This window comes from Nothobranchius furzeri, chromosome 3 (assembly GCF_043380555.1).
Source record: "Nothobranchius furzeri strain GRZ-AD chromosome 3, NfurGRZ-RIMD1, whole genome shotgun sequence".
NCBI lineage: Eukaryota > Metazoa > Chordata > Actinopteri > Cyprinodontiformes > Nothobranchiidae > Nothobranchius > Nothobranchius furzeri.
In genome coordinates, this window is record NC_091743.1 from 62,406,539 (window position 1) to 62,420,769 (window position 14,231).

The following is a 14,231-nucleotide window of genomic DNA, read 5'->3' on the forward strand; positions in this document are numbered from 1 at the left end:
TAAAGAAGAGATAAAATAAAAATATTGATTTATTTCACTGATTCTCTGAAGGGAGCCATTGTCATGTCTGGAAAATTGTTGGCAACCCAACTCCCTTTGTGTCTTTAATCAAGACACACATTTTAAAGACAATAAATAAAATTTTATTTCACAAAATTTTATAAACTGTTTATTTAATAAATTACAATTTAAATATATAAACCCCTTGACAGGTGATGTCTTGTGCCCAAACTCCCGCCCCCCGCAGTTTCTGGCTGGGGTGCAAGAACATGGGAAACCCCTGTTGATCACCGTTGTTATCAACTGTCAGTTTTTACTCGACCCCATGAAAGTTTTCAAGTTAAAGTCCCATTAGTCATCACACACTGGTGAAATTCATCTCTGCATTTGATCCATCCCTGTGGGAAATGGTGAGCAGGAGCTGTGGCTGCGCTCTGGAACTATTTGGTGGTTTAACACCCCAGTCCAACCCTTTAGACCCTTCCCAAGTCTTTTTCATGACCTGACTGGGATTTGTACCCCAATCTCCAAGTCCCAGGGCAGACACTCTACCACTAGGCCAATGAGAAGGGGTGCCACTGATATTCAGGAACTCAAGCCTGACAGCCCTGTAACTGTAAGAGAAAATACAACATAACATCTCTGGTTCAGCAGGAAAAAATCCGACTTTCATCTTATTTTCTTCTCAGCTTTAACTTCAAATAAAGTCAAATTGCTTTTTGTAAACTCATCAGAAGTGGAATATTTAAGTAATTTCCACAACAATCTGAGCTGAGTTGTTTTGTGGCTTATGTTCCAGCTGAAGAAAAACCTGATGCAGCATGCAGTCTTCTTGGATATCATCACTTTTGTTGTGATTTTGCATGAGCCAGTTCTCAGAACAATTACAAGACAGATCTGTCAGTAGTAAAGCCTCAGATACTGATACCACCCACAGTGCATGGCAGCTCATCTTTCTATTTTTTGCTGCTGCAGTGCAGCTGTGGGGCCTCAGTAATGATTCCTCACCATAATGAGTAAAAACGCTCAGCAAAAACATTTAACGAGTCTAATAATGATGAACATCACTGGTAGTCCACTTGGAAAGAGCTTTGTAAGAAACAGGATTACATTAACACAAGTGTGTGCTGGGGGTTGGAGGTAACACCTCTCTTTGCAACTCCCACATGAAGATCCACGTGTCATTGGGATCAGGATGGGAGATTTTGTTCTGTTACATCATTATTATTTAGAGAAGATACGGGATGACGCATCACATCGGTGTGTTAATAAATACCTCTGAAACTTTATCAACACAAACATTTCAGAATAATAGAATCAAACTTTTAAATGACGTTCCATATCCACTTAGAAGGTCCATACACCACAACTATTTATTGATTTTATTGGTTAGTGCTAGTTAAAAATGGTGTTGCTCAGCATACCGAGAGGTACATCTGTTTGGAATTTCACACAAAAATATAGAATAGAATAGAAAACAACAGAATAGAATCACAGATGAGCAATTCTTCCCATTGTTACCACCTATTTTCTGTTTTGTAGTCAACCTCAGAGTTGAAAGTTGACTCAGACTGTGCCATCATGATCTCCATTAACAAACTGACCTTCCAGTAAATCCACTTTTATATGTATGTGTGTGTGTGTGTGTGTGGTACGTGTGTTGTGTAACTGGGTGGGAATTGGGTGTTGGGTGTGACGTGTTTAGTGAGAGACCCACATGAATCCTGTTGCTACCATGCTGGTACCAGCATTCACATCGCAGTGTTTGTGGATTACATTGCCAGGATGGACTCACAGATTAGATAAAGGTTTTGGATTCTGTCTAACGGGCCCGGTCATGTCTCACACACTGATTTAAACAAGTCTAGAGGTGTGCTCAGACACAGTCATGCTTTTCCCTGTGCTGATACGGGCAGCATTTTAATCTTGAACTGATTTTTTTTTTTTTTGGCCATTTTCACACTCTTAGATTAGCTTGTTAGCAACAGAGCTGATGCTAATGAATTTTGCTTTGGTACACCCATGAGAATTTTATTGACTACATATGTACAAAACCTCAATCTTAAAAAAATTTCTGGAAAATAATAACTGCTGTACCTGAATTTATGGCACCTGTGGGAAATAAATAAAATGTGGACTGATTTCAAATTAATTATTGTGAGAAAAAAATTGTTTGCAGCAGCAAAATATGCAAGAGTTTAAAGCAGCTATCTGGAGTTTCCCCCTTTTGGTACAAGATTAGCAGAGGAGTTAAGTTCCTGCCCCGTACCCGGAGGGTTACAGGTTCAAGCCCCATCTGTTGTAGTAGTTGTGTCCTTGGGAAATACCTAACCTGCCTTGCCTGCTGGTGGTGGTCAATAATGTACAGAAGTTGTGCGCATTTCAGGAAATAGATCATTGTAAAACAATGTGTTTTAGCATTGTTGGTCAGGTGCCGTTCAAAGAAAGTCAGTGCTTCCAGTCGTACTCACAGAAGTAGGAGGATACCTGTTAAATCCATCCGTTTCTGCTGTGATCTGTGATTTATAACCTTGCTTTACATCTCCACAGTAGCCTCCTTTTCTTTTTTGTATTGAATCATCACAAAAATAACAGACCCTCATCACAGATGTGTTCACCAAGGGGTGCATGTGCAGTGACCCCAACACTTTCTCTTCACAGTCGCATCAACCCTTCCCCCATCACACACTTCTTTAACCCCTGATGTGCACACACACACACACACACACGCACACACACACACACACACACACACACACACACACACACACACACACGACAGTCTAAGTTCTGTAAACAGTTTACAGAAAAAGAAGATTGTGTCTCTGAAAGATCAGTTTAATCCTTTCTCACTCACATCTTGATAAATTTGGCTCAAAGGGCTGAGCATTCTTTTGTCATATTACATTCTCCTCTAAGGGTTCACCCTTTTGATCTTCTATTCCAAATCAGCTTCCAACACGAGCAGTTCTTTATGCTAAAGTTGAAATATGTATTTTCATTGTTAATGTTATGATGTTGTTCTTCAGTAAGACCTGAAAAAATAAATTTTAAAACAAAATATAAACAAACACACACTTTGTTCTCTGAAGAATTTAAAGCTCTTCTTTGTTTTTGTTTTTAGAACTAAATTATTGACTTTTAACTAAAATTGGGGAAGATTTTTAAAAATTCTAAAATAAAAGCTAATTTGATAAAAGATTTTTGGAGGATCTACGACCAAACACCATAAAAGTTTCAATCTTGTGATTTTTCCACATGAAATATTTTTGAACAAATTCTGCCCTGGAGTGTCCCAGCTGTGTCTTTTAAGGGACAACAAAGTAAAAAAAAGAAAAGTACATAAATCACACACCAACGTTTCATTTCACAGATATTAGTCCTGTTCCCTCTTGTGTGCTTAGGCCCTTTAACATCTGTCCATCATACTCTAGTGTCAACCTGTTTCTCTGCAAACAGCAGCTCTAAACAATCAGGCCAAGAAGATCTTTAAGACTTCTACTGTTGTCTTGGAGTAAGACTGTGACCTCTGATCCGTACACTAACTTCCACACACTCGTGCAAACATGTTAAAAATAGGAAACCTGTGCAAGCTCAAGTATTTACTCACAAACAGGTTCTCCCCTGACAACAAGAGGCTGTGCAACATCTGTGCAAACTACAACCATGTTGACTTCAAGCTGAAGGTTCTGGTTCAGAAAATCCAGATTTCACACCTGACTCCGGTTCTTCTTTTCATTTCTGCCGAAGAGAAAACAACAGCTGAGAATGAGGTGACCGAACATGCGTCATCCCATTTTTAACTCCTCAAAAAATAACTTGCCTGGAGAAATACTCGTTGGCAAACACATGAAAAAGTGCAAAAAGAGAGACAGAAACAGCTGCATGCATGAGGAACACGTCCTCTGGGACGTTGTTTTTCGCTGCTCGTGTTTGTGACTCAACTTCCTGCCTAAATGATTCCTTTATGGACATCCAAAAGATGTTCATAATAAAGAAAACAGAGAGAGTAGATCACAAAGACTGTAAAGACATTAGTAACCTTATCCTCTGCAAATGCATCTTTAACAAGTTCTAAAATCACCACCTGCCCCCCCCCCCCCCCCCCCCCCCCAATCAATAAGTCAACGGTCAGTTTCAGACCAGTAATGATTGCCCTCAGGTCTGACATGTAAGGGGACACAACACCATCCGTCCCCTGGTCCTCTTTCTTCTGTCCTTTTGTCTCACTCCTTATCCACTCACCCATCCATTGATCTATCTCTGGATTATCTCTTATCTTTGGGCTTCCTCCTGTAGGATATTCATCCATTCATAGATTTCAGGACTGCAGTACAATCCATGAGAATGGCTCGTTTTTTTTTACGTTTGTAATCATTTTTCTGTTTCATAACAGCTAAATGTCAGGACTACAAACAGATCAGCCCTTTCCTTTATTTAATGGAGTTGTTTCAAAGTCTAAATGCATTTGTCTGCATTATTGGTTCCACCAAGCTTAAATGGCTGTTTCCAGAGGACATCCAACCATCAGCATCAGTATCACTTATTGGATTTGTTTCTATCATATTTTTGGTCCATAACATGATGCTATCTACAGGTCCTTCTAAAACAAATTAGCATATTGTGATAAAGTTCATTATTTTCTGTAATACTGATACACATTAGGCTTTCATAAATATTAGATTCATTACACACAACTGAAGTAGTTCAAGCCTTTTATTGTTTCTGATATTGATGATTTTGGCATACAGCTCATGAAAACCCAAAATTCCTATCTCAAAAAATTTGCATATCATGAAAAGGTTCTCTAAACAAGCTATTAACCTAATCATCTGAATCAACTAATTCACTCTAAACACCTGCAAAAGATTCCTGAGGCTTTTATAAACTCCCAGCCTGGTTCATTACTCAAAACCGCAATCATGGGAAAGACTGCCGACCTGACTGCTGTCCAGAAGGTCATCATTGACACCCTCAAGCAAGAGGGTAAGACACAGAAAGACATTTCTGAATGAATAGGTTGTTCCCAGAGTGCTGTATCAAGGCTCCTCAGTGGGAAGTCTGTGGGAAGGAAAACGTGTGGCAGAAAACGCTGCACAACGAGAAGAGGTGACCGGACCCTGAGGAAGATTGTGGAGAAGAACCGATTCCAGACCTTGGGGGACCTGTGGAAGCAGTGGATTTAGTCTGGAGTAGAAGCATCCAGAGCCACCGTTTACAGGCGTGTGCAGGAAATGGGCTACAGGTGCCACATTCCCCAGGCCAAGCCACTTTTGAACCAGAAACAGCTGCAGAAGCTCCTGACCTGGGCTACAGAGAAGCAGCACTGGACTGTTGCTCAGTGGTCCAAAGTACTTTTACCGGATGAAAGCAAATTTTGCATGTCATTCAGAAATCAAGGTGCCAGAGTCTGGAGGAAGACTGGGCAGAGGGAAATGCCAAAATGCCTGAAGTCCAGTGTCAAGTACCCACACTCAGTGATGGTCTGGGGTGCCATGTCAGCTGCTGGTGTTGGTCCACTGTGTTTTATCAAGGGCAGGGTCAATGCAGCTAGCTATCAGGAGATTTTGGTGCACTTCATCCTTCCATCTGCTGTAAAGCTTTATGGAGATGAAGATTTCATTTTTCAGCACGACCTGGCACCTGCTCACAGTGCCAAAACCACTGGTAAATGGTTTACTGACCATGGTATTATTGCGCTCAATTGGCCTGCCAACTCTCCTGACCTGAACCCCATAGAGAATCTGTGGGATGCTGTGAAGAGAAAGCTGAGAGACGCAAGACCCAACACTCTGGATGAGCTTAAGGCCACTATCGAAGCATCCTGGGCCTCCATAACACCTCAGCAGTGCCACAGACTGATTGTCTCCATGCCACGCCACATTGAAGCAGTCATTTCTGCTCAAGGATTCTCGACCAAGTATTGAGTGCATAACTGAACATAATTATTTGAAGGTTGACTTGTTTTGTATTAAAAACACTTTTCTTTTATTGGTCGGATGAAATATGCAAATTTTTTTAGATAGGAATTTTGGGTTTTCATGAGCTGTATGCCAAAATCATCAATATTAGAAACAATAAAAGGCTTGAACTACTTCAGTTGTGTGTAATGAATCTAATATATGTGAAAGTCTAATGTTTATCAGTAGATTACAGGAAATAATGAACTTTATCAAAATATGCTAATTTTTTGAGGAGGACCTGTATTTCTTCAGGATTCATGTTCTGAAAATGTTTGCTTCTTTAGTCAAGATAACAAAAAGAAATCATTTTGTGGTGGTCTATCTTAAACACATCCAACTCAGAGAAACTAATGTGGAATCAAGTTAAATTGCACTCTTTAGTGATCAATAAATGTTTTCAACTATTTAGAAATAGACCATTTATGAGAAAGTGCCAATTAAGAAACTGATTAGATTGGTCCTGTTGTTCAATAAAAATGTGTTTTATAGTTTTTTAAAAAGGAGAACATGCAACCCCCTTCCAACATTCCTTATAGTTATTTTTTGTACATTCATTCTGTTTTTATTCGTAATCCATTTCTTGTTCTTTTTCTGCCCGTGCACAAAAGGAAGTGATGCCACCAACACCAAGATACTCACTGACACGTGTCAGGTAAAAAACAATTTTTTTTACTAAACTGTGTAAGAAAAGAACAAGAAATGGATTCCTTACATTCATATGTCACACATTTAAATCTATAGATTTTCTATCTACAGCACTGGTCCTTTAGGATTATTCTATACCATGACATTAAACCTGTAGACATTATTTGTTTGATCTGACATTAATGTACGTGTTTTACTTTTTGCTTCAGTATATTTAAAAAGATTTGCAGGAAATTAAATTCATGAACATAAACAATTTAGTAGATTAGCAGAAGAAATATATTTATTTTTGAATGTGAAATTATGAGTCATATAACCACCATATTTCTAAAACTCTTTTTCTTATAAAGGTTATTAAAAACACAGTTTTAGAGCTTAACTCAGACTGCCGAAGCAAAATATGTCAAAGGAAATCTATTTCATTAATAGTTACAAGAATCGAGATCTAAATGGTCTCTTTGTGCAATCAAAGCAAATCTCATCAATAATAAATACGAACAAAGACCCTCCATCTGCTGTGTAATTTCCTGTCAAAAATCATTCCAGTATCATTTCCTAACGAGCTGCCATCAGCTGATTGATTAAACTGCGTCTGTATCAGTTCCAACCTAAGGGCTTCGCTGCACAAACACACACAACCATGAACACACTTAATCAGATGGCAACCCAGCAATGATTTATTCATCCCTGCAGCTTCTGTACACCTCCCCCCATGTATGCATCAAATGATATTCAGAAGCAATATGCAACTCGAGGTAATCCCCCCAAAACATGGCAGAAATCATTTTCTCATGCAACCTCAGAACCTTTCTGAACTACAGTTTCAGGACCAGCTCATCTTCCTCCAATAAAAATGTTCCCTGCACTGCCATCAGCATCAAATCTAAGTTGTACATTTCCTCCTGACTTTGCAGACTGTCCCTGTGTTCCCAGAGAGCATGTGGTCTGCAGAGTAATATTAGTGAAAGCTCTCAGCCGGACAACCCTGCGTCCCACTGAGCTTTTGTCCAGGCCTGGGCAGCACAGTGGAGGAATGGAAGAATGCAAAAGAGACTGAGTAAAAAGGGAGGAAGACAAGGCGTGTGTGTGTGTGTGTGTGCGCGTGTGTGTGTGCACGTCTGACTGTAAAACCCTCTCTATACACCCATTGCTCTATCTGATCTTCTCTGTACACAGGGCAGTGCAACAATTTCTACATTTATGAAGTCTCCATGTGAACGCCTGATGAGAAACAAAAAGAAAAGGAGAATAAAAGAGAGAGTGGAACAAAAATCTCGAAGTGAAATAGGGAGATGGTCCATTCTGAACTCCCAAGCTTGGGATGAAAAGTAGCTTTTATCTGACTTTTGTGATGCAAATCATCACACAGAAATCTGTCTTTGTGTTACGAGTGTGAGGGGCGGGTCAGCGGGGCACCATTTAGACACATTTATGGGTTTTGTTCCAAAGAAAATAAAGGGTAGGGAATATTGTTCCTGACTCATGACCACAGCAACAAATCAGGGGTTCTGACAATGGAGGCTAAGTAAAAAAGTAGAGTTTATTTCTGGATTAACTTTCAAAAAAGTTAGCATTAAAACGAGCATCCAACATGGTACCAATATTAGCCATCCTTGGGAGAGAGTCAGGGGTCACCCTGGACAGATCACATGTCCATCACAGGGCCAGACAGAGACAAACGACCACTCACACCGAAGGTCCATTAAGAGCTACCAGTTCCCAGAGCTTTAATCTTTTCAGCCTGCACGAGGAAGCCAGAATACCTGGATAACATCCACACATGCAGGGAAAATGTGCTAACGAGGTGAAGAAAGGCTCCAGCAGGGAATCAAACCAAGATCTTCTTGCTGCAGCACAACAGCACCAACCAGCTGTTAATTCATGCAACCAACCACAATTCCCATCAATCCATCCATCCATCCATCCATCTAAAAGAGCCTGACTTACTGCTATGCAGACCAAGCTCTGGCACCAGTCATATAGAGACCTAATAGCTCGTATCAAGGGGGCTGGTACCCCATTGTCTCGGAATATCCCCCATGGGGTACTGGTTGGGCAACCTCCCATGTGTCCTCCAGGATCCCTCTATAGGGTATAGAACTGATCCAGTGTTCCACGGCCAGGACGAATCTGAGGTTCGACAAGCCAGCGTTCCCTCCTCTCCAGAGCCCCTGGGAGGCTCAGGAATGTGATCTCCCTGTAGTTGGAACACACCCTGCAGATCACCTCCCATGTCTGCCAGGTGGTTTGATCTGGCTTAGCATCATTACAGCAGAGTTTTTTTTTTTTTACAGTGACAACTGAGCTGTGACAGTGAACAGCAGCAAAGATGGCGGCAGCTCAGAAATGACACTTGTTTGAAACGGCTTTGGCATCAACTTTGGACGATTTAGACTTGGGCCTTTCTTTGAGACAGGAGCAGATCTTCTACTAATTCAGCTGTGTATGGCAGATTGTTGGTTGGTTTTGTAGCAATAAATTGTCGCATTGTTCTTTGGTCTGATGGTCCTAACGCTGTACAGTTGTGTGCAGAGACAGTTTAAAAGACAACTGAGCTCTGTCTATGGGTCGTGCCCAGACTGTATAGTTACATATATTGCATGGCTTGACAGTCTACTCAGTTACAGCTACCTTGAAAAGTGTAAATATAGTCAATACAGTTAAAAGACCTCAGTATTTTGAATATTTCAGAGCAGGATTTTGTAGTTAGTAAATGATAAATCAACTCTGCTTTGACCACTTTTGTTTTTCTCATCTTTTGAAGTTTTGGAAGTCCTCCAGACTTCTACCACGCACCAGTCATCTTCTGAAAGAAGTGTTTAGTTAAGGAGAAGATTTGTTCAGCCTCAGAAATCTCTGTTTTAGATTCTCGTTTAGAGACACGATGTCCTACATTTGCAACCTGAGAGAGAGCTCACAAAAGCACCAAAGCAAATCAACATGTAAACACAAACATCACGTAACTGAAGACTTCCCGCTTTTCCTTTTGAAAGCAACACAACCAATTTTAGGCTCATTAAATCATCTGTGAGAAAGAATGATTAACAATTTGTGGCAGCTTAGGGAAAAACAGTTTCTAACAAACTGGCCAAAGAAATAAACTGTTGGGGAAAGTTATTAGATATATCTTAAACATAGCTCTAAAAGAGCTGACTGGGTCAGGGCAGACACGTACTATAGATGTTATCAAAGCCGATCAGTCACAGATCTTTCAACAGATGATCTGTGGCCTACTGGGTGCAGCAGAGCAAAGCTTCCCCACTTGACTCTGAAAAAAGAAACAGTTACGTTGAATTCGGGGCTAACTTACAGAAATGTCACACAGATGGGAGCCAAATTGCTAATTTATTCAATTAACTTTCAGCTTTATCATTTTTATTTTGTTGAAGAAAAAAATCCAACACTGCATAATAAAATTTTAATGGGTTCTTTGGCTTTTTCAGCTTTAAATTGGAAAAAATGGTCAATTAAACTGCACTGGACTTCTTAACAACTTATATTTTTATAATTTGTGTGTGTCACATTTATTTTTAAATACCATTTTAGCATGAACATACAGCTGCTGAATTTTTGAAACAATACGGGCCCAGGAGGCTCCCTGTCCTCAAGTCTGTGAACTATAAGCGGAAGCACTGCTCACATCATTATAAATAGCTGACAAACACATAACTCAGACTCAAATACCCTCTCATCTTATCCTCAGTCTGGCATCAGCCGATGAAGCCGTGTCAGTTAAAGCTCGGGGGTGGGGGGTGTTCTGCTTCAAAACAACCAAGACAGAAAATGTTAAAGGTTTACAGGTCAGGGATGACAGACGGGGGCTCTCTGAGGGTGGCATACCTCTACTTCCTCGAGACGTGACACTCAATACAAGATCTCTGTGTTGGCTTCACATTTCCTTGACCCTTGTTGTCATACTAAAAAAAGGCTGTCACGTCTGAGGCCACACACACATATAAACCAGAATTTTTACATTTTGTTGTGTTTTACTAAACTGTTCTGGGATGGCAACATGACTAAACTGGCCTCTGTTGGTGTGTAGATCACGAGCTGCGAGATCCAATCATGAATAAGCGCCGAACAGAGCATCAAAGCAGCAATATCATATTCTCGACCGAATCAGGTAGCATAAAAACACAATGTGCATGAAACAGAATGGCCACAGGCAGCAGTAACAAAAACGTGAGGTACAAAAGGAGGGGAAAAAGAGTCAGGAGCATTGAAGTTTCAGGCAGATAGTTGCAGGATGGTTCATCAGACACGCAAAATGATACCTGCAGCTACACGAAGAGCCACGAGCATGAATTAAAATAACTTTATCTCAACTGAAGGAGGAATGCATGTTGCCAGCTTTACAGCCATAGTTGTAATAGTTTGGAGAAATTATGGAGTTTAAGCAGTTTTAGGCAAATTTTGAAAATGACACAATAAACAATTTTTCATTTACTTTTAACAGGCAGGCAGATTATATCAGGGGTGCCTCTGGGAACTGTGCTTGACACACAACTAATAAAGTAGTCATGTGAATTTTAAAAAATGCTCTAATGGTCAAATACATTTTTACAATTTAAATTATTATCAACCATTTGTTAGGCTTTTATTTTCTCATATGGTTGTTCAAAATAAAGTGTTTAGAAGAAAGTAAAAATTGAATGAGAAATTGAGACAGAAAAGACAAAATATTGACCTTTTAAACTTAAAACATTTTTGCTTTTCTTTGATAATAGTTTAACAGTCAGGTAAAGCATATGTTTTCAAAAGATGGGGCCAGATCCACGCTGTGGCTCACAAAACACTAAAATGGGTCTTAAGGTGATCCCCAAAAATTAAGAAATAATCTAAATGAGCTCTTAACTGATTTAAAAGCTAAAGATAGTAGTCCTAAATGGAAACGAGAAGAATAAAGTTTAAAGTGTTTGCCATTTCATTATGGTACTTTAAGCCTTTTGAGCTGTTTCTGTAAAATGTGGCCTGTCAGATGTAGACTTTTACAAGTCAATAGATATTTAGCAGGACAGATACGAGAAAGTGCAGAGCTCACTAAAGTTAAATGTGGCAACAAAAAAAATCTGAATTTTAAAAGTTGGATATTTTGCTCAAAGTCTTTAAAGAGAGAAAAATGAAAAATCAGGATCTTTATCAGGTCAGGTGTGCAAAAACATGAATGCTACTGCTCACTCTACATAAACTTTGATAGACTTGCTAAATATTGCCATTTCAACAGGGGCGGCTCTAGGGGGTGCCCAGCGTGGGCTGGTGCCAGCATGAAAGCAGTCCTGACCCCTGTGGGCCCCTCTTCTGAAGGCAGAGTTTAAGCATTAACAAGTAGTGTTTTTGTGACGATTTAGATCCTTTAGAGCATGAGAATGCATTTATCTGAAGTTGAAAAGAGAGGCTGAGACAAGTGTTTTCATGACGTTACTGAAATGAATAGCTAAAGTATCAATATGTTACCCAAAATAAAATTTCTTATTAGTCCAGTAGCAACAAAGCCAGGTCACCATCAGGCCATGATTTCATAGCTTCCATTAGCTCCCTTACATTAATCCCTTCATTGACTAAAACAGGCAAAATTTTCCAACTAATTTCTCTGATAACTGGTTGGTTTGTGTTATTTAATCAAAGCTGGTTACAGATGATGAAACAGTATCTAAAATCCCAACTCTACAACCATCTTTCATCACTTTCATTTAGTTACTGAAACATAAAGTTGATGTCAGAATTTACAAAAAGAGAGCATTATTCATTCTGCTCTTCTCCATTTGGCGCAACATCACATCAGCTATTCACTTCAGGCATTTACTGACCATCTTCCTGGCACAAACACTGCAGATCTCTCAGGAGTCATCCCTCTTGCTTACGGCGATGAGCCATGCAATACTTTATTATTAAAGTCAGTAAGTTAGGCGAGTGCTGCTGGGAACGGTGACATGACTCTGTCTGATGTCATTCCCTCTGTCTCACCAGGCGTCAGGACGACTCCGGCACAGTAAACTGAGGAGCCAGCAGTTATATATGGAGCACTAAAACAGGAGCCTATTGGACATTAACTCCCTTATTCTAAACCGTTGTGTTTTACATAAACACCGCTTCCATTTTATGACACTATGCATTTACATGACACCACAATTTCTTAACTTTGATGACCGATGCCTAAATTTGCTGATAAATAAACATTTTTTGCACCCTCAGAGGGAGTTCTGCATCCATTCTATCAATATCAATGTCATCAGTGTCAGGGGAGCTGCCTCTTATTTACTGTCCTGCAGCAAACATTTTTTTTAAATTCCTAAGCGGGCTTGTTGTCATAATTTATTCATGCTTTCTGGAGGACATGACCAGAGTCTATTTCCAGCCAAGCAGAAAGACCCATTAAAACAGAAGCTGAGAGCAAACTGAGCAGACACATCAAAATCCATCCAGGGTGGCTGACAGGCAGCACCTGTGTCAAGAAAACCTATTTCAAAATGGTTAACGATCAATCAAAAGCTGTTCATTGGGGGTGTTTTTCCCCAACCTTTCTCATCTAAGCACTCTAACTCTGTGATCAGGCTGCTGGAACTGCATTGATTTGGCAAATCGGGTACTGATGCAGCATAGAAGTGCTGACTGTACAGCACAACCTCACATTTCAGAGCAAAATGCATGTGTTGATAACAGAAATCACAGTTAAACGGAGAATCAAAGACTCTGAGACCCATAGATCCACTCACCAGCTCTGGGACTCTGGGTTAAGCTGCTGGTGAAGTGCTACAGAAAACCCAAAAAAGGTGTAGCGGTCTCCTAACTTATGAAGGGTGTGGGTAGTATCCAGGTTGAAGCAGCGAACCTGAGTTAAAAGAGTTATCAGAGCCATGGAGAAGAAAGTCCAGAGATGAAAAGAGAAGGGGAAAGTGTTTCCATGTCCCATCTGGGCTGCCATAGCAGAGAGCAGGTTCTCCAGCAGAGCAAGTTCAATTCAAGAGGAGCACAGGGGAGATTCCCGTTAGAGCTCCCAGAGCGCTGAAAGAGAGGGAAAAGCAGCAAATCCTGTTAAAGTCTCCTTGTTTCCAGCTCTCTTTCTGCTTCACGCTGCCTCTCAGCTCCGTTTGCTGCTGTCAGTCTGAAGAGCAGACTGTGAAAATGCGGCTGCTACTACTATGTGTGTGTGTGTGTGCAAGTGTGTTTCTCTCAATGCATGTGCGCCTCCCCCCTTCTCTGTACTCAGAGGGAGACAGAGGACAAGTGCCTTGAATAGCCCGCTCACTCCTCCCCCCCTACCATCTCTGCTACAGGCCCTCCATTCCTCCTCCCCTCAGTGCCTCCCTCCTCTCACTCAGCTGACATCAACAGTCAGGGGACTTGAGCCAAAATACCAGGCAAGGTTGTTAGGATACTTGGAGGCTACTGAACAGAAGGAGAGAGGGCAAAAAGACAGCTGATTGTTTTATCTGCAGAGTTCACACGGCCCCAACCTCCTCCTGCTCCTGCATCTCAGTGCTGCAGGTGCTCAAAGGACTGGGCGGCAGTGGGAAAACAGTTAGTCACAACCTCGAAAGTCAAAAGGTCATCAGATAAATTAAACTGAGAGTTGTTTTCTTGCTCTAAACTTGAAAGCTGTGACTATTTTTACAACAGCAGGGA

The 14,231-nt window shown here is 40.6% G+C and overlaps 1 protein-coding gene across 4 annotated transcripts in view; it reads right to left on the reverse strand.

Annotated features, from left to right (window-relative positions):
* Positions 1–13,756, reverse strand: part of itga7 (integrin, alpha 7) — a 36,404-nt gene extending 22,648 nt beyond the window's left edge. For all 4 annotated transcript variants that reach the window (XR_008560389.2, XM_070549921.1, XM_054736022.2 and 1 more), the window contains exon 1: positions 13,322–13,756. Coding sequence is in view for 3 of the 4 variants with exons in the window: in XM_070549921.1 (XP_070406022.1) it covers positions 13,322–13,530 (209 nt within the window). In the remaining variant the exon portion in view is untranslated. The remainder of the gene's footprint in view (positions 1–13,321) is intronic.
* Between the last annotated feature and the right edge of the window lie 475 nt (positions 13,757–14,231).